This window comes from Colletes latitarsis, chromosome 13, assembly GCF_051014445.1.
Source record: "Colletes latitarsis isolate SP2378_abdomen chromosome 13, iyColLati1, whole genome shotgun sequence".
Classification (NCBI taxonomy): Eukaryota; Metazoa; Arthropoda; class Insecta; order Hymenoptera; family Colletidae; genus Colletes; species Colletes latitarsis.
This window is the reverse complement of record NC_135146.1, coordinates 9,373,880-9,391,502: the sequence shown is the minus strand read 5'-3', so window position 1 is coordinate 9,391,502 and position 17,623 is coordinate 9,373,880. Positions and strand designations below refer to the sequence as shown.

General features: G+C 35.8%; 3 protein-coding genes across 7 annotated transcripts; all 3 read right to left on the bottom strand.

Moving 5' to 3' along the window:
• Positions 1–1,264: 1,264 nt before the first annotated feature.
• On the bottom strand, positions 1,265–8,767 carry Afti (aftiphilin). 2 transcript variants are annotated; one of them, XM_076780437.1, is made up of 8 exons: positions 8,584–8,767; positions 8,078–8,194; positions 7,111–8,024; positions 6,835–7,047; positions 6,632–6,778; positions 6,486–6,546; positions 5,647–5,769; positions 1,265–4,594 (listed from the first exon to the last, which is right to left on the bottom strand). In XM_076780437.1, exons 2-8 carry the CDS (start codon positions 8,178–8,180, stop codon positions 4,101–4,103), a joined length of 2,055 nt encoding a protein of 684 aa, XP_076636552.1. In that variant the 5' UTR covers positions 8,181–8,194; positions 8,584–8,767; the 3' UTR covers positions 1,265–4,100. The 2 variants fall into 2 exon arrangements, with proteins under 2 accessions (XP_076636552.1, XP_076636554.1); XM_076780439.1 differs by lacking the exon at positions 5,647–5,769.
• Positions 8,768–10,515: 1,748 nt separating this feature from the next.
• On the bottom strand, positions 10,516–13,503 carry LOC143349300 (uncharacterized). 2 transcript variants are annotated; one of them, XM_076780436.1, is made up of 6 exons: positions 13,131–13,503; positions 12,434–13,047; positions 12,146–12,289; positions 11,933–12,082; positions 11,311–11,871; positions 10,516–11,229 (listed from the first exon to the last, which is right to left on the bottom strand). In XM_076780436.1, exons 1-6 carry the CDS (start codon positions 13,386–13,388, stop codon positions 10,788–10,790), a joined length of 2,169 nt encoding a protein of 722 aa, XP_076636551.1. In that variant the 5' UTR covers positions 13,389–13,503; the 3' UTR covers positions 10,516–10,787. The 2 variants fall into 2 exon arrangements, with proteins under 2 accessions (XP_076636551.1, XP_076636550.1); XM_076780435.1 differs by having other exon boundaries at positions 11,933–12,289.
• On the bottom strand, positions 13,244–17,578 carry LOC143349302 (SKA complex subunit 1). Of its 3 annotated transcripts, none has more exons than XM_076780442.1 (6): positions 16,949–17,578; positions 16,659–16,780; positions 15,951–16,026; positions 15,432–15,861; positions 14,232–14,385; positions 13,244–13,373 (listed from the first exon to the last, which is right to left on the bottom strand). In XM_076780442.1, the coding sequence occupies exons 2-6, from the start codon at positions 16,685–16,687 to the stop codon at positions 13,352–13,354; spliced, it is 711 nt and encodes a 236-aa protein (XP_076636557.1). In that variant the 5' UTR covers positions 16,688–16,780; positions 16,949–17,578; the 3' UTR covers positions 13,244–13,351. The 3 variants fall into 3 exon arrangements, with proteins under 3 accessions (XP_076636557.1, XP_076636555.1, XP_076636556.1); XM_076780440.1 differs by having other exon boundaries at positions 15,951–16,040; positions 16,949–17,577; XM_076780441.1 differs by lacking the exon at positions 15,951–16,026 and having other exon boundaries at positions 13,255–13,373; positions 16,949–17,556.
• Between the last annotated feature and the right edge of the window lie 45 nt (positions 17,579–17,623).

Below are 17,623 nucleotides of genomic sequence, written 5' to 3'. Positions count from 1 at the left end.
TAAGGTCCATTTATACTTACACGACGAGCCGTATGTTTCCACATATTCTTCTTAGATTTTTAACGTTTTAGGTTCTTTCGCCAACTATTCACACAAATTTAATATTTATTCAATTCCATCGAATATTATTAATAAATTTCGTACCACATTTCCACGCATCCCAATTCTGTGATAGTAAAGAAAAACGGCATATATCTTCACTCTAGAAATATTACTCGAATATAATTAATTCTTCTTTCCAGCAATCTATCCTTTAATAAATTTAATAGTGAAATTTCTGTGTAATTTTCACTTTCCAATATTATTGGCAAGAGATAACTTACCGATCATGATAACGTCGATAACGTAGGATATATACGTCGATAACTTAAGCTATACACGTCGATAATTCAGTAATCTGCTTTTTCTTGCATTTCTCGAAGCGTCAATCACCGGTGGTCGTAACTGCGACACATTTTAGAATGTTTATCATAAATAAACCCTAATACTTTTGAAGATTCGAATAACACTAATATCGTCGAAAATACTGTAAAATGATAAACATATAATATTGACACTATCGTCTAAAAAATATGTATTAAAAAGGTTTTCAGTTTTTTCAGACTTTCCATTTCGACAATTTCTAAAATAATATTCTATAAAATCTTGTTCAACTAACATATTATTACACTTTGAACTTAAAAACACCGCTTCTATTTACTTCCAATTTACAACACGAGAAGAAAAATAAAAGTCCAAGCATAAACTTTTTTTTATACTACTCAGTTTTATAAACAAAGTCATTATAATTTATATCAAAGAAAATATTCATTTGTAACAAAAGCGTTCTGCGATCAAAATTAATTCAAAAAAATGATTTATCCCTTTCTGAAAATTCTGTTTGAAAAGAACAACTTTCACATGTTCATACACCAAAATTACCCAGTGTGATAACGCTTCAAGATTTCTATTTTAAACAGTCGTTATAAAGTGTTTGCCACTATAATCTGTGTCTCTTATAATTTAATTCAAACTAATCACTTTTACCAGTTGTATTACATTTTAAATCAATGTAATTTGAACAAACTATACTTGAAAGCCATTATTTATCCAGAATACACTGAACAATTCCAATCAATGGTATAGTTATGCTCTGTACAATGCTATTTACAGCAAAATACACATATTGATGAACAAAATTAAATAGTATATATTTGAAAAATTACTTGTAATTAATTCATACGTCAAGGAGTTAAGATTTCAAATAAAAGTTACAATGTATGCATATACTCATAAATAATATGTATTACGTTAGAATGTTCTCCGTAATCGTCTCACATTCTCTCAAGTTTTCAATTCAACAAATTCCTTCTAACAAACCAGCTTGGAATCGTTATTCTATAATAAACTCTAAACTAAAAAGATTATCAAATATTGTACCAATGGTTTCTATTTCCAAGTCTTCCACCAAATTCTGAATACTCGAACGGTATCTACAATTCCGCTTTACAATTATTCTTTTAAGTTTGCACTACATTTATTACAATTCTCTTCGAATGCAATGCTAATGTTAAATCTATCGTATTCAACATTACTTGCATCTGTGGCGCGGCCAGAGAGCGCAAACACACAATTTCTGATGATGTAAATGAGACTAACTATTATTATTCGCTGCGCACACAAGTTACAATAGTAATAGTATAATAGTACTCGGGGAATGATCACCGTTTCGCTCTTTTCCTAAGTTTCCTGTACAACGATGCAGAATTAATGCGACAACTGGCATTCGAACCTCCTACATATCTTAAAATCCATCTAAGGTTTTTAAATTTTTAGTAAGACTAGTTTTCATTAGAAATCCTATAAAATAACTGGTATACTGGATAGAATATTTATAATTCGAACAAATGTCAAATCTGATGTATCAATGGAACGATATGAAAACGTTTTACTGATATGAATTGGTCTTCTTGTGCAAAATGAATTGTTTGTTACTCTAATAAAAGTAAAGTTGCAAATTAACCCCTTGCGCTACGCTGAAATTCAGAAGAAGCCATACCTAACCCATACACCATACACCAACTCGAAACACGATATATCGATCGACGAAATATCGATATTTACGAGTTCGACTCGCGATATTCGTGTTTAGCTCGAAATGTCGATTACGAGTCAGACTCGTGTTATTCGAGTTCGACCTAAAATTTTCATCAAGAGTGAAACTCGTAAAAATAGTGCAAGGGGTTAAATTTATAATGCTTGTATTGGACATTTACGAACGAAAGAAATTTTTTTTAGACTCCGTTTCCAATTATTTTAATACTAGCAACTTGATGGCTTGTTTCACATATTTACATATCTTCTGGCTGCACCACTGTTTCGCGCTTGTCCACGGAATAGAGTCTGAAAATATGACTGGCGAAACGCAAACTCACTTGCACTGAATATTCGTTACGAACTATGTAAACTATAAATTGGTCTACATATTTTGATTACAGATAGTTTACGCAAAGAAATTAAGAGAAAGGAAAATGTTGAAATATGTTCATTTTTGGTATCGCCTGGAAATGATTTATGAAATTAAAAACCTTATAAATTACCATCACCTTATAAATTCTAAATTAAGCTTTGAAATCGAGCGAACTCTTTTGCTAATAAATCTAAGTAAACAGTGACAGGTTTACGAGACATCGGTATAACATTTTCTTAGCAATGTTTGCAGTTACGATGACTGAAATCATAGATTATTTTTCACAGGAAAGAAACTTTTAACATTGCAGGATTAAACGACGGAATATTATGACTCTATTTCGTGAACAAAACCTCTTGTGCAAACTGAAAGAAAATTAACCTCGTAGAGCAGCGTTTCTCAAACTTCGACTTTGCGCAGACTATTTCAATGAAGAATATTAATAAACAAAGTATAATTAAATCAGTAAATTTTAATACATTTTAAAAGTATTTTCTAAGAATATTGTATTAGTTTTCTAATTTCCAATTTGAACTGTTTTCTACAGTGTCGTTCTTCCATGAAAGGCACAGCGTGTTTATATCCCCACTCTTGATGCAGTCCGCTGATTGGCTGTCACCGATCTTCGTTCTCGACCAATACCTGTGAGTCAGTGGACTGCTACAGGAGTGGGGATGTGAGCCTTCTTTTCATGGAAGAATGGTACTGTATTCACATTTTACAAATTTTCAATTTAAACTGTATTTACATTTTACAAAGTTTCAATTTAAACTGTTTTCTGGGAAAATTGTATTCACAGTTTACAGAATTAGCATTCTCATGGATCTCCTAGAGACTTTTTAACATTGTTTAACGATAAGTTGGTTTTCTTAAAGAATTTCTTGTTATTCGACTTTCAGAGAAAAACTTTGTTACTGCAAACAAGAAATACAATAAGATTTTTGTACTATTCTGGACAGTAGCGAGAAACTAATAGAAAATTTTTATTGTTCCAATTGTTTAGGCTTCAATCAGTGTCTTAGTTAAAGAGATAGAAAATAGTGTAATTAGAGTAACTCTATGAAGCAAATGGCTTTTTTCATTCTCTGGTAGCACGTTCTATTGTAAAATGCCATAATCAAGTATATACGAATGCTTCGTTAAGATATTTTAATAGATATAAATATTTCCTTCGAAAACGAATTAGTAATGTTCGTATTAAATGACATAAACATAGATATCTTTAAATAAGAAAAACAAATATCAACAAAGAATGCACTGTACGTTGTAATTCTTCTTAAAAGAATTTGCAAAATATTGTAACGCTACTAATTACAGTAAATGCCAAACAATTTGGGCTTTTAATCGTAATACATTCTGCTGTACAATATAGTTCTTTGAGAAACGCTGTTTACAGGCAATATTGTCACGAGAATCTTCCTTTCTCGAGAAAAGTCCTACCTTAATGCACATGGTGCAGAATATTTTACTTTATCGAATACTTCAGCAGTTCTGTGTGTTGAAAGGGGAGGAAGCTGGGTCGGTCCAAGCGCGGGTTTGAAAGGTTTAACGGAACGTCTTTTCTCCTTCGTTTCTACTGCACGTCGATGCATCCACTAGATCTATCCAGGGATATCCAGACCTTCCAAACTCGCGCTCAGACCGACGTTACTCAGCCAGGCATCTTGCGACTCGCGACTCCCAGTTCACAAGCCATCTGCTTGTGCTCACGATCCAGTAACAGAGTCCTGGCGCTCAAGAAGGAGAGATCCGGAAGTCTATTGAGTACTCGCGTGGTTTCCGGTTGGATCTGCATCACTCGACCAAATCTGTCCACCACCACGTGCTCTGCGGACCTCTTGTTCGCCGACTTTCCACGATAAACATCCGCTAAACTCGATTTCTCACTCGACACAAACTGTTTTTCAGTTTGTAAGAAGGATTTCTCTATCGGAACGCTTCTCTGGACACTGTTCCTAATTTTGTGGCCTGAGTCGGGTTCCGCCTTTCTTTTCCATTCCACCACGCGCGGTCCTGGCAACGGTTCTATCATTTTCGAAGGCTGCAAGCGTTTCTGCGTCTTCGAAGCTTCATTTTCCAGACACTCGGTCTCTGCTTTTGACACTGAACTGCTCCGTTCTCGATTGACGCTCACTTCTGAGGTATCTGTTACGTTGAAGAAATGTTTTTAATACTGACTCTGAAGTTCGTAGACAGTATCGTCCTTCCACGAGAAGAAGGCACAGTGTGTTTACATCCCCACTCCTGTTGCAGTCAGCTGACTCACAGGCATTGGTCGAGAACTGTGACGAAGATCGATGACAGCCAATCAGCGGACTGCAGTAAGAGTGGGGATGTAAACACGCTGTGCCTTCTCGTGAAAAGGCAGTACTTATGCCCCAAACCTAATAGTTCGAGTTATAACATCTTAAAATTTACTAAATTATTTCACTTTAGACTGTTATAATTCTTGAACTATTAGTCCAAAACATTTTGTAGTATCATCAGCGATATTAAAGATATTCTCGAGGGAGTCAATTTAAATGATAAACTAGTAATGCATACAATTTTTTTAATAATTATAAACGTTCATGTATCGTCCTTCCACGAGAAGAAGGCACAGTGTGTTTACATCCCCACTCCTGTTGCAGTCAGCTGATTCACAGGCATTAGTTGAGAATGGTGACGAAGATCGGTGACAGCCAATCAACGGACTGCAGTAAGAGTGGGGTTGTAAACACGCTGCGCCTTCTCGTGAAAAGGCAGTATTTATGCCCCAAACCTAATAGTTCGAGTTATAACACCTTAAAATTCACTAAATTATTTCACTTTAGTCTGTTATAATTCTTGAACTATTAGTCCAAAACATTTTGTAGTATCATCAGCGATTTTAAAGATATTCTCGAGGGAGTCAATTTAAACGATAAACTAGCAATGCATACAATTTTTTTAATAATTATAAACGTTCGTGTATCGTCCTTCCACGAGAAGAAGGCACAGTGTGTTTACATCCCCACTCTTGCTGCAGTCAGCTGACTCACAGGCATTGGTCGAGAACGGTGACGAAGATCGATGACAGCCAATCAGCGGACTGCAACAGGAGTGGGGATGCAAACACATGGTACCTTCTTCTCGTGGAAGGACGATACTTGTAGTGAAAAGAATGCTTTCGAGAACTTCTAATCTACTGTTACGGATATACCAAGCGAAACACTTACGATTAGGATTCCTGGCGCTACTTGGTCGACGATAGGATTCAGAGTTGACGGAACTGTGGGACGTTAACAGGGGATCGAAGGGACACAGAAAGTCCAGAGGTAGAAGAGCGGATAACCCACCACCTAGATCGCAGGGTTCGTCAAACATTTACCCAGTCATTAGTACACTTTGTGCACAAGCTTCTCAACGTTTTGAACTTTCAAGTCGAAATGAAAGATAAATAGTTGTACGATTTGAAAACGTGCGATAAATATTGGCTTTTATAGAAGTTTTGTTGGAAGTTTTCTGTTAAATGTAACGCAGCTGAGAAAGCAATTTTCCAGGATGTCGAAATTTATTTTTTAATTAAAAAGAGCCCCAGAAATCAGTAATAAATCAAACTATTAATGATTTAGTTACATAGAACTTTTATAAAGCTTGTTCTTTATTGTACAATTTGTTCGCATTCCAGTTTAAAAGTCTGAAACGTTGAAAAATTGAAACGCTGCTATAGCTATGCACGACACTACAGGAACAAATTAATGGAAGTATTGTCGAAGCAAAAGAATTGATAAAGAGCGGTGAAATTTACAGTATATATGTGTAAATATTCACAATTTTTTAGTATTTCAACCCTCTTGCATAATATTACAATATTAAAAAGGGAATATTCTTTGTACACTCAATAAACAGTATTTTCCATTTAAAAAACTCCCAAGAAACAAAATTCACTCAAATTCCCTAAAAACTATAGCATCAATGAAAATTCTTTTGTATTGACAAAATATTGTGAAAAGAAGCATTAGTAATACAGAAACGAAGTAGCAATACGAACATAAAAGTTGTGTTTGATACTTACTAGCTTCTAAAGGGTTAACAAGCCCAGAACTATTCCAATCGAATTGCGCAGCAGGTACTTCCTAATGGAGTTTCATTATCATAAATTACAAATGAAGTTCAATCATCTTTTCTTCTAACAAAACATCGATTAACAAAAATGCTTACTTCCATCTGGATCGAACTCTGCGCCCAGTTGGAATTAATTGTAGCTGTAGGTTGAACATCTGTGGTGGCTTTGATGGGTTCCAGGGGAGTGAAGCCAAGGTTCGCAGCGAATCTAGGTACATTAGGGTTCCACCTAGGCCCGAACAACTGAAAGCAACTGCAACTATTAGTAATTAATCCTAACACAAACTAATTTTACTCACTATGTTACGAGAGTCGATGCCTAGGGAGTTCAAGAGCATATTATTGCTCGTGCTATTTGCCCATTGATACGTCAAAGCATTTGTTTCCTCCACACTCTTGACGCTCTGCCAAACACCATCTGTCTGACTTATCAAAGACTGAACTTGGATTTCGCATCGCTCCAAATTGTTTGGAAACAGCGTTGCAATTATATCTTCTATCTTGTTGGCAGCCTAGAGATAATTTTTGCGATGCAAAATTTAAATCTGTCAAATTAATCAGCGAAACGAACTTACATTCTTATTTTCTATTCGAGATATCGACTCTTTCAGACTGAAACCTTCCGCCACTGGTTGCTCGAAATCACTGAAGTCACCAAAGTCATCGTCCCTCTCAGGTAATTTCACTACGTCGATCTTTTCCAGCTGACCCTGGTCAGAGAAGTTCGTGAAATCCCCGAAGTCGTCATCTTCTATTGCTTCGTTTTTGTTTTTGCTAGTTCCGGCTGAAGAATCTTGAGACTCTGAACAAAAAGGCTTGGAGTCGCTAGGCTCTGTTACCGATGAGCACAATGGTAAATTACTTTCGACGTTAACATTTTCACTCTCAGACTCTATTTTTGCTTGACTGACTAATTCGTCCCTCGTATTCTCATCGATGGATTCAGTATCCACATACTCGCCAACCTCCAATTGTAACACACTTTTCACTTCAGAATTTTCGTTTTCTACTTTACACGTGGAATCATTGGAAGTTTCTTCGGTATCTTGAAGCTCCAAGTAGCTGGTTTTTGGAGCTTCCGTACTCGATATCCAGTTCTGTGACTCAAATTGTTCGTAGTCGTAGAAATTTTGGTTCAGAGGTTGTACTGTGTCTGGACCTGCAGTCGGATCCCCTAAGTCAAGACTTAAAGGTTCTATTTCGTCCAAATTATTGGACGAAGCTTCTAATTTATTTTCCACAAAACTATTTTCTATGTTGTCAGTGTTTTCTCCGTCATTCGTGCACTTGACTTCTGTTTTAAGTTTAATTTCACCTATAACATTTTCCGTTCTCTCCAGAATCAAAAGATCTTCTGGACTGGGTGCTTTCGATACCAAACTAGTCTGAGAGCCCTTTGTTTCTGGAATTCCGTTCACTTTTGGAGACGCTACAGGTGTCTGAACAGGTGTGACAAGTTTCTGTGGTGAATCCGATGACACGGACAGTCCTGAAACGTAATGGTTTAGGTTTACAAATAATTGATGGACGCATGGTTATTACCATCTAAGCCTCCGGTTGTGAAATCGCCAAATTCATCTTCCTCGGAGTCCCCAAAATTGTCCAGCGGAGGTGGCGTAGAGCTCACCAATGGTGGAAATGCCATCCTTCGCCTACTTTCTGTGCACAATTTAGTTTCAAAACACTTTATTTTCTAATCATTATCTTCTATATTTTTTGTTGAAATTTAGTTTACAACCTAAGGAAGTTTCTCTGTGTACTAAAAACCTCCCTATGCTCGGAATAACAAATTAAAATTGAAATTCAGTTATGAAAATTGCCAATTTCTCCAACGAAATTAATAAAGAAACAATTGAGAATTCTATTTCTGAAAGAAACGACATACATATGTCAAATATTTATAGGTTATGTACGTGTCAATAATAACCAACGAAAATATTTAATAAAAAGACAGACGTGGCGATGGAAATTGATATGATTGGTAGAATTGTTCGCTCGGAGAACAAAAACTATGTTTAAATATTCGATACATGGATTGAGTGACTTACATGGAATACCTGTTGAAGTTATTTTATCTATTTGTCATCGTTTCAGATTTTGTTCAACGACACAATCTTCGTCGATGACAATTGCAACTTGTTAGACCACAAGGTTCACTAGCACGAATCACAAGACCGTCAATCATGCCACCTGCAGTGACGTCAGACGAAGCCCTCGGTGCACCGGTGCACTTCCGTACACTATGCCACATCACGCGTAAGTGAGCTCGTACAGTTTCGGAGAGTCGACAAAGACAAACTGACACTAACCCTCTCTCTCGATTCACCGAAGTTGCCCGAAGTGAGCGCGAATGCACTTCGGACCATTTCGTGGAAGTCGATAAGGAAGAAACGTGAATCTTCCCTTCTCGTTCACGAAACAACTGATAAGGGGAGGACATGACCTGTCAACCTGGGATTTGAATGAAATTTGGCAGAGTTATAGGGGCTGATGTCCAAATACAATCTGTAAAATACTAGACGTTATGGCCATTTTTTTAAAAAATGGCTTTAAAGTTTAAAATTTCGAAATTGTCCCTCCGTCATCCAACTAACGCTTTTCGCGTTTTCGATCGCCTCGCTCGAGTAGGTGAGAAAGGAGCATTCTAAACAATGATCCTGGGGGGGGGATTATTGTCGACGATCGGTAATTGTTACCGACGGCCGGTGATTAGTGTCATCGGTCGGTAAGTAGTATCAACGAACGGTAATTAATATCAATGGTTGGTAATTATCAGAAGTTAGTAAAAAAGGAAGAGGTAATTACCAGAGGTCGGTAAAAGAGAAGGGGAAAGAAATTAAATGCTTCTGGTAAGAAAAAAAGAAGTAATTATCAGAGGTCGGTAAAGAGGAGGTGGGGAAAGGAATTAGATGTCTTTAACCACAGACGAAGTATACGAGGTATACTCGTATACCTCGTCGGTGCTTTCCCCATCTCCTCTTTACCGACCTCTGATAATTACCTCTTCTTTTCTTACCAGAGACATCTAATTTTTCCTCCCTTCTCTTTTACCGACCTCTGGCAATTATCTCTTTCGTTTTTACTAACCTCTGATAATTGCCAACCGTTGATACTAATTACCGACCATTGATACCAATTACCGGGCGTCGGTAATAATCCCCCCCCCCCCCTTTGACGCGGCTCCCCCCACTCCAGAGGACCATGGCTTAGAACGCTTCTTTCTCACCTACTCTCTCGTGTTTCTGGAAAACAAAAACCGATTCCCTATTTCAGGGGAACATCCATGCATCGCGTCCAACCATTGTTGCCGCGACGGAGTCGACTTTTTCGCCTTCGCCTTCAAAAAAGATTAAGTAAAAGAGTTTCCTTCATTAAAAAAAGAAAAATTTTCCAGTCTTTTATTTTCAGCAGGGGCGGTGTCAACTTCCATTCATTTTCATATGATTGATATATATATAGTTGTAATTAGAAATGTAAATTTTGTGTGCTAATCAAAGAATATATAAGCCTAAGAGAGGCTTAGCTGTTGTTAATAAATAAATAAATAAAAAAGGTATTTTTTCGATCTATTTGGGGCGCCATCTAGCATTGGAGGAAGCAAACTATTTCTCGATAAACTTTGGCGCATACTTTGAATTTAAAAAAAAAATCAGCTGTGGAGTAAGTTTATTAAATAAACTGACCGACTAATTGAAAATAGTTTAGAACAGGAAATAACTGTTTCCATATTATTTGTGAAATAAAATTAATAAAATATTCAAAATAATCCAATTATTCCAAATAAAATGCGTCCATGCTTAGGCTCACATTTTATTAAGCCTTTTAAAACCAACGATGAACTATAATTACTAAAGTTTTATATCGAACAAGTTTCAAAATTCAATTACTCTATCGTGTACTTATTTATAAAGTCCAATAAAATTTGTATAAAGGACCAATAATTTATCCAATACTCCAACCATTCCAAATAAAATGTGTCCATGCTTAGGCTCACATTTTATTAAGCCTTTTAAAATCAACGATGAACCATAATTACTAAAGTTTTATATCGAACAAGTTTTAAAATTCAATTACTCTATCATGTACTTATTTATAAAGTCCACTAAAATTTGTGTAAGAGACCAATAATTTATCCAATACAAAAAACTACCATTAAACTATACATTCACGTACAGTATCAAAATCGAATCATCTCCACCTTCGTTTACAAAATGAATACCAAGCAAACACGCAATTTCAGACAGCATTATATTTAAATCTGTTTTGCATCTTGTTTGACAGTATGTTGTGTACGCCTATGCTTCCGCATATCTCCTTTCTGTCTGAAACATCTTCCACAAACATCGCAGGCATGTGGTTTCTCCCCGGTGTGTATCTTTATATGATTGTTTAGAGCTTCCGTTCTGGTGAATGCTTTCTCGCAATAATGACACTTGTATCTACGATCACCTCTGTGAATCAGTCGGTGTTGATAGAAAACAGAACCGGTCAGAAAAGCCTTGTTACACACATCGCACTTGAACGGTCGCTCTCTGGTGTGTTTCTTCCTGGTGTGGTCTGCAAGGTCAGGTTTTATCGTGAACCTCTGGTCGCAATACTCGCAAGCGTATGGTTTCACACCCATGTGGAACCTCTTGTGGGTCCACATGTGACTCGACTGCGTGTAACTCTTCCCACAAATATTACAAACATACCTACAAAGGAGTACAAAAGTTATAAAACTGGTTTGTTTCAATCCACGGTAATATGGAGCTAAATTTAAGTCCTTTACGCACGGCCTGAGTCCACTGTGCCTCCTCTTGTGCGCATTAAGAGAATTTGCAGTAGGCAATAGACTCCCACATATATCGCAGGGGAACTTCGAACACCTGTACTTCCCATGTTCTTGGAAACTCTCAATATTTGGGAAGACGCTTCCGCAGAGTTCGCAAATGAACTTTTCTTCGCCCTCTTCCGTTCTTCTAGTCATTGGTTGATGCCTTTTCTGCTTGTGCTTGTAAAGCAAGGATAATTCTTTGACATCTCTGTCGCAAACTTCGCAGAGAAACACCACAAGAACTCTGAATATCCTTGGATGCTCCTTCCAGTGAAGGACTGCCTCTGCAAACGATTTAAACGAAGAGTCACAGTGGTTGCACGAGTAGGGTTTTTCCACTACGTGCGACTGGCGATGGTTCTTGAGATGATCCGTGTCTGCAAAATGGCTGTCGCAGAGTTCACAATGATACAGCTTCGAAGCTTGCAACTCCTCGATCAGGCCGATCTTCTCTTCGTGCAGCTTGCAGTGCTCGTCGGCGGATTCGCTGGACCCAAAAGCTTCCCCGCAGTGAACACACCTTCGCGACAAATGAAACACTCGCGTTAGAAGCGAACAGTTGCTAAAAGGATTTGGTATACCTCCAAATTGCTTGGCTGGATTCTAAAATCACGCTGTGGCCAGCCACGTGTTTGTTCAGCCTCGACTTCTGCGTGAAACTTTTTGAACACTCCGGGCACTTGTATGGTTTCTCTGGAAGATGTGTCACCACGTGGCGCTTTAACGTGTACCTGAAGTTTGAATGATTGTGGAAAATTGTGTTAGAGGATTCTAGTTTCAAGAGATGCACAAACCCATCGCAGAATCCTTTCGAGCAGACTTCGCATACGTATGGCCTAGTTTTCCCATCCAAGCAGATGTGTCTTTTAAGTTCGTCTTGGGTTTCGAACAGTTTTCCACACTGCAAGCAAGACACTCGACCGTCTTTGCAATGGTACCTAAATTATGATAACTGAATGTTAACAATGTTCAACTAATTACTACAGCGAGCAGAATTACTATCATTCTCAGTTTCACACGATAAAGTATTTCGTTTAAGATTCTAGTAAAGTAAATATTGCCAAACACTCTGAACATAATACCTCTTATAATGATAGAACAGTTTCAACTCCTTCCCAAAAGTGATCTTGCAAACTTCACAATACAAAGCTTTAGCATCTGTGTGGAATCGTTGATGAAACTGCAATCGTTCCTCAAACGTAAAAGTTGCAAAGCAAACAGTACATTTATATGGTTTCGATGTACATTGCAAATTAGGTTTGCACTTATGTTCATCCAGGTTCTCCTTAGTGTGGTAAAGATTCATACAAGCGCCACATTTCAAGTATTTCTGCTTCGTTCCCAAACAGAACAACGTAATAGCTTCTGTTTCATTTTCATCGACTTTCAACACACTTGGAATCTGTTCTTCATCGCTGCTTTCTAGAACTATGTCACTATCGTACAGTTCTGTGTCCTTTCGACTCCCCTTATGATCTTCGAAGACTCGCATTCGTCCTTCGACACACAATGGACACGAATCAGAGCTCTCAAACTCTCCTTTGGTTTCATTTTTTGCGAAGGAATTTTTGTGCTTCAGAATTTCGAGCAGTGTTTCTTCTGCTCTGATGCACTGTGCATCAAACTCGTTGCACCAAATTATCTTTTCTACACACGGTGGGCAGAGTTGTTTTGGCAGTGGGTCTGTTTTCTTCACCTGAAAGAAACCACTCGCATTTGTATTGAACGCTAGTGATCTTAAAAGAAACAAAAAGATTATTATCTGTAAATCATCGACACCTTAATACTCAGACATGTGTTAATTTTGTCCAAGAGTCGTAGGGACTCTCCGAATTCTGAGTAAATATAAATTGGGTTTAGAGTCTCCCCTGCGCAAAGACGACACAGTGATTTGATCTGATTTTGCTTGTCAGGATCAGGAACGAACTCTAGGATCTCGTTCGAGGAGAGTGGTTCATCTTGGGACCAGATGATGGATCCTTCAAAGTCATCCAGCTCGCTCAAAGTGCTGATTGACTCTGCCTGCACGATATTCATTCTATGATCATTGTATTCGATCTTAAACTCTACGCCATGAAGCTTCTATTCAATCTCTATGTAATGAAACTTTTATTTAATCTCAGTGTCAATAACAAAGCTTCTTCTTCAATGCGACGAGCTGAAAATAATCAAATCAATCACGTGTCAAAAACAATCAAATTGTATTATATTTTGTACGAATATAATGAAATTGGTCATTTTGATGTTTTATTTAATTCAAAAATATTTTAAGTATCGTACATTCGATGATAAAAAAGACTTTGTTAATCGTTGGTTTTCTCTTATTGTTTATATACTATTTAAGTGCTATTTTTATTGGTAAACTATCCTGTCTATATTCGATAATGATACAGATTTTATTTATTGGTTCGTCAGTATACAATCTCTACCTTTTATAGATTTTGTAAAACTTATTCAACGTTCCATTCCGAACGAAAGTATTTTGGAGCAGATTACCTCGTTCCTTGGAAATTATAGGTCTCTTTCATGGCAAACTAAACTTCTTATTTTGGAAGCTTTCGCTCCTTTTTACGCGAATTTTCGATAAACACACTGCCATGACAACGAAAACAAAAACGAAACTCGACCAAGCCTATTTTAGAGCATTAATGAAGTTCCAATATAAAGAAGCAAATGTACAATGTATTTATGCAACAGTATATAAATTACAGAAACTCATGGAACATTATAGAAATTGTTATTAATTTATTAACGTTTCGGATAATTACATTTTGTACAATGATTTTATTAGTATGTAAAGATAAAGAAATATACGAAACAAGCTATCAATTAAAAATTAATTTAATTGATAGCTTGTTTTTAGGCTTCGTAATGGCCTACTTTGTTAATACAACGTATCGCAGATCATTCTTTATCCTATGTTCCCGCAATCGTTTACAATGCCTCAAAACAGTCAGCAAATTCAACTTGATTTTGCTCAGTTTGGATTTCATCTGGTCCTCGTAATCCTCTTTGGTGAAAAAATACACATACTCTAAAACACAATATGAACATTGCATAAAAAGATTGAAAGATTAAGGAATTCGGTTAAAAAAACATCGACTGGAATAACAAACATTATACAGGGTGTTTGGCCATCTTTGGGAGAAATTTTAATGGGAGATTCTAGAGGCCAAAATAAGATGAAAATCAAGAATATCAATTTGTTGATTGAGGCTTTGTTAAAAAGTTATTAACAATTAAATTCAAAAATTTCAAATCGTTCTGGAAAAATTATATTTGGATTCGGGGGTCAATTACAATCATTTTTGGCGAATAGACATACCGAAATCCTGCGCGTTTTCGAGAAAAAAATTCAGAACGGGCGGAACTTTAAACGTTAATAACTTTTTAACGAAGCCTCCATCAACAAATTAATATTCTTGATTTTCGTCTTATTTTGGCCTCTACAATCTCCCATTATGAGATGACCTTGATTTCTTTAAAAAAAATGACATAGAAATAAAAATATTTTTGGCATCGTGTGAGGCCCATTGTACCATTCAATTTTGTCAAGACATTTGACGTATCTTTAAAAATAACAATGATATCTCAGGTGCAAACGTTAGGTGAATCACCCTGTATACTAATTGAAACAAACTTCGAAATTATTTTTGAGTACATTTTAAATTTAATCATTACTTCTATTATTCAAGCATCGTGGAATATTAGTCTTCGTTAACTCTGTTATTTGATCAAATTCTGTAGAATGAAGTTCCAAATCTTACCAATAAAATTTTTAAAGCATTTTTTTCTATGGAAACTTAAAAGAAGTAAATTCTACTCCGATGCAAGTTGTCGAATGAAAACTGAAATGATGCATTCATGCAAACAGTATGTTAATTCTTACGACTTAAGAGAAATTTGCTTTCGGAATCAAAAAGAAATATATGCATCCGTTTCATTTCTAAGCCTCGAATTAATTTTCATTTCAAGTAATTATATACTCGTATCACCTTGTACGAAGAAACTTAAACTCTATTACTACACTACGAGTTAATCGTTAAGTTGTTAACAAATGATTTCTGTCAATTGTTTTACCATTCTTGCTGCAGATGTCCAATTCCTCTTTCTTATAACGTAAATAGAGGCTCAGGTCACCTTGTTTTCTGGCATGTGCTTTCCCCAGCGACAGAAGCATATATTTCCTCTTTAATACCTGATTTATGGCATCAATTAGGCTATTTATGCTGTCCAGCGACTGTCTCCCAATGATATACTTAGGAATCGTACCAAATTCGTTTTGAGTTATTAAAGGGATTATTGGGTAAACTTCAGGCTCGTTGAATAGAATCTTTTTGCAGTCCATTATGGGACTTTTAGACAGCTCTCTGTTCTGAATCCTCAGAAAATCTTCCTTGTAAACATGTTTAGGAGAATCCATCTGGTAATCGGAGATCAGTGTCGATGGAACATTCTGTTCCATGTGGATATTTTTCTCGTGCAAGTTGTTTATCAGTGATAAAAGTTCCTAAATTACATTATTAACATGTTACAAAAGTAGTGTCAAGAAATTTGGTGCAAATAAAACCCTTAAGCATCCTGCAAACTGAAATTTACCTTCTGTCCTTCGTAAATTGGTTTATACTGTTCCAAGATAAATGATTCGACAACAGCTTCAATCGTTTCAATAATTCTAGATAAAAAATTCTAAAACGAGTAACTATTTACATATACTTCACAACAAATATACTCTATTGTTTGCAAATATCATACAGATCTTTGCTTGAATTTTTCTTATTCTCTAAACTAAAGTTGAACGTTAATGGCTTGGATCGCTTACAGACGAAACGTACCTTAATTCTAAAGAAGAAACGAGTGAACGAGAAAACTAGTGACTAACTGCGGAGAAAGTAATTACATTTTATGAATTAAAATCGAATGTTCAAACTTGGTCATTTGGCTTTAACCCTTTGCACTCTGAATTATATTTCAATTTTGTTACCAGCAGCACGCTTTTAAGTGTTTTATTTGAAACTTACCTGTTAAAATATCTGTTTTATTTACACTGTTGTTGTATTTTGTAATTTTCAAGTGTACGATATCTCTTTGGTTTGGATTCGAAAAAATGTCATCGATGTCATCATTGACATCGAGTCACACTCGACATAGGAGTGCAAAGGGTTAAAGAAACTATCAATTATTAGTTTTGATGAGACTATATTTTTAAACGATGGAATACGTATGGAGTTTTCTGAATTGTAAGTCTGTAACAGTCATTGATTGGACGCTTAAGGGATAAACAAAGTAAAATTAAGAAAGTCTTACTCGACAATGATTATTTTGTTCCCTCGCATCGTTCAGTGTTTTTCTTACAGCTTTGATGCCATCGGACATGTGCAAAATCTTTGCACGCATGTGAAGAAGCTCATCTTTCACTACATCTTTGTCTGCGAAGAACAATACAAGTAAAAGTATTTTTACAAAGTAAATGATCAATGGAAGAAAGAAATAAGAGTAAAAGTATCTGTTTCGAATGAAAATAATGAAAAATAATATGATTACGTTTTAAAACAAATTGAATTCTATTGTAAAATATAATTAAAATTTTGTATTACTTTTAATTAATATTGTTGCAGTTTGAAGATCTTGTAACTTATCGCACTGTCGTCCCAAGATTTCTTCGAAGGATTGGAAAGTTGCCATTTTGAGTTGGTTAATTATTTATTTGAAAGACTGGTTTGTTTTTAAAACGAAAAGACGTTTGAATATTATGTATTTTGCAAAAAAACAAGAATGACGGTTTGGCAGATTTTAAATTAATTTTGGCGTCACTCGTAGAAGGCTCTGACTCGTTTCCGGTATTTTCTATAATTCACACTATAATCCATTCTGCAGATAATAAAATAAGAATTGGGACAGTTTTTATCGAAAATTTAAGATTCTTTTGTAAGTTACAATTTTATCAATGAATATGCGTAAAATTTTAATTCGTTAGACTTTGATGGAAACGAAACATAACCAAAATTTCATTGGTTGCTGTATCGACGCCATTACAATAATTAATGTAGCCAAATAATGCAAATTTTAGTTTTAATTATTAAATTATTCTACTTTTAGCATCTGTTTCTATGATTATCTATTTATTTTGATGTAAATAAAACTAAAATAATATTCGAATGCAAATAAAGAAGTATCAAGTGTAAACGATCGATTTTAATTTTAAATTATCTCGATCTAAAAACAGAACAATTTTATATTTTTGTAGTGGTACTCTTGTTGCCATCACGTGG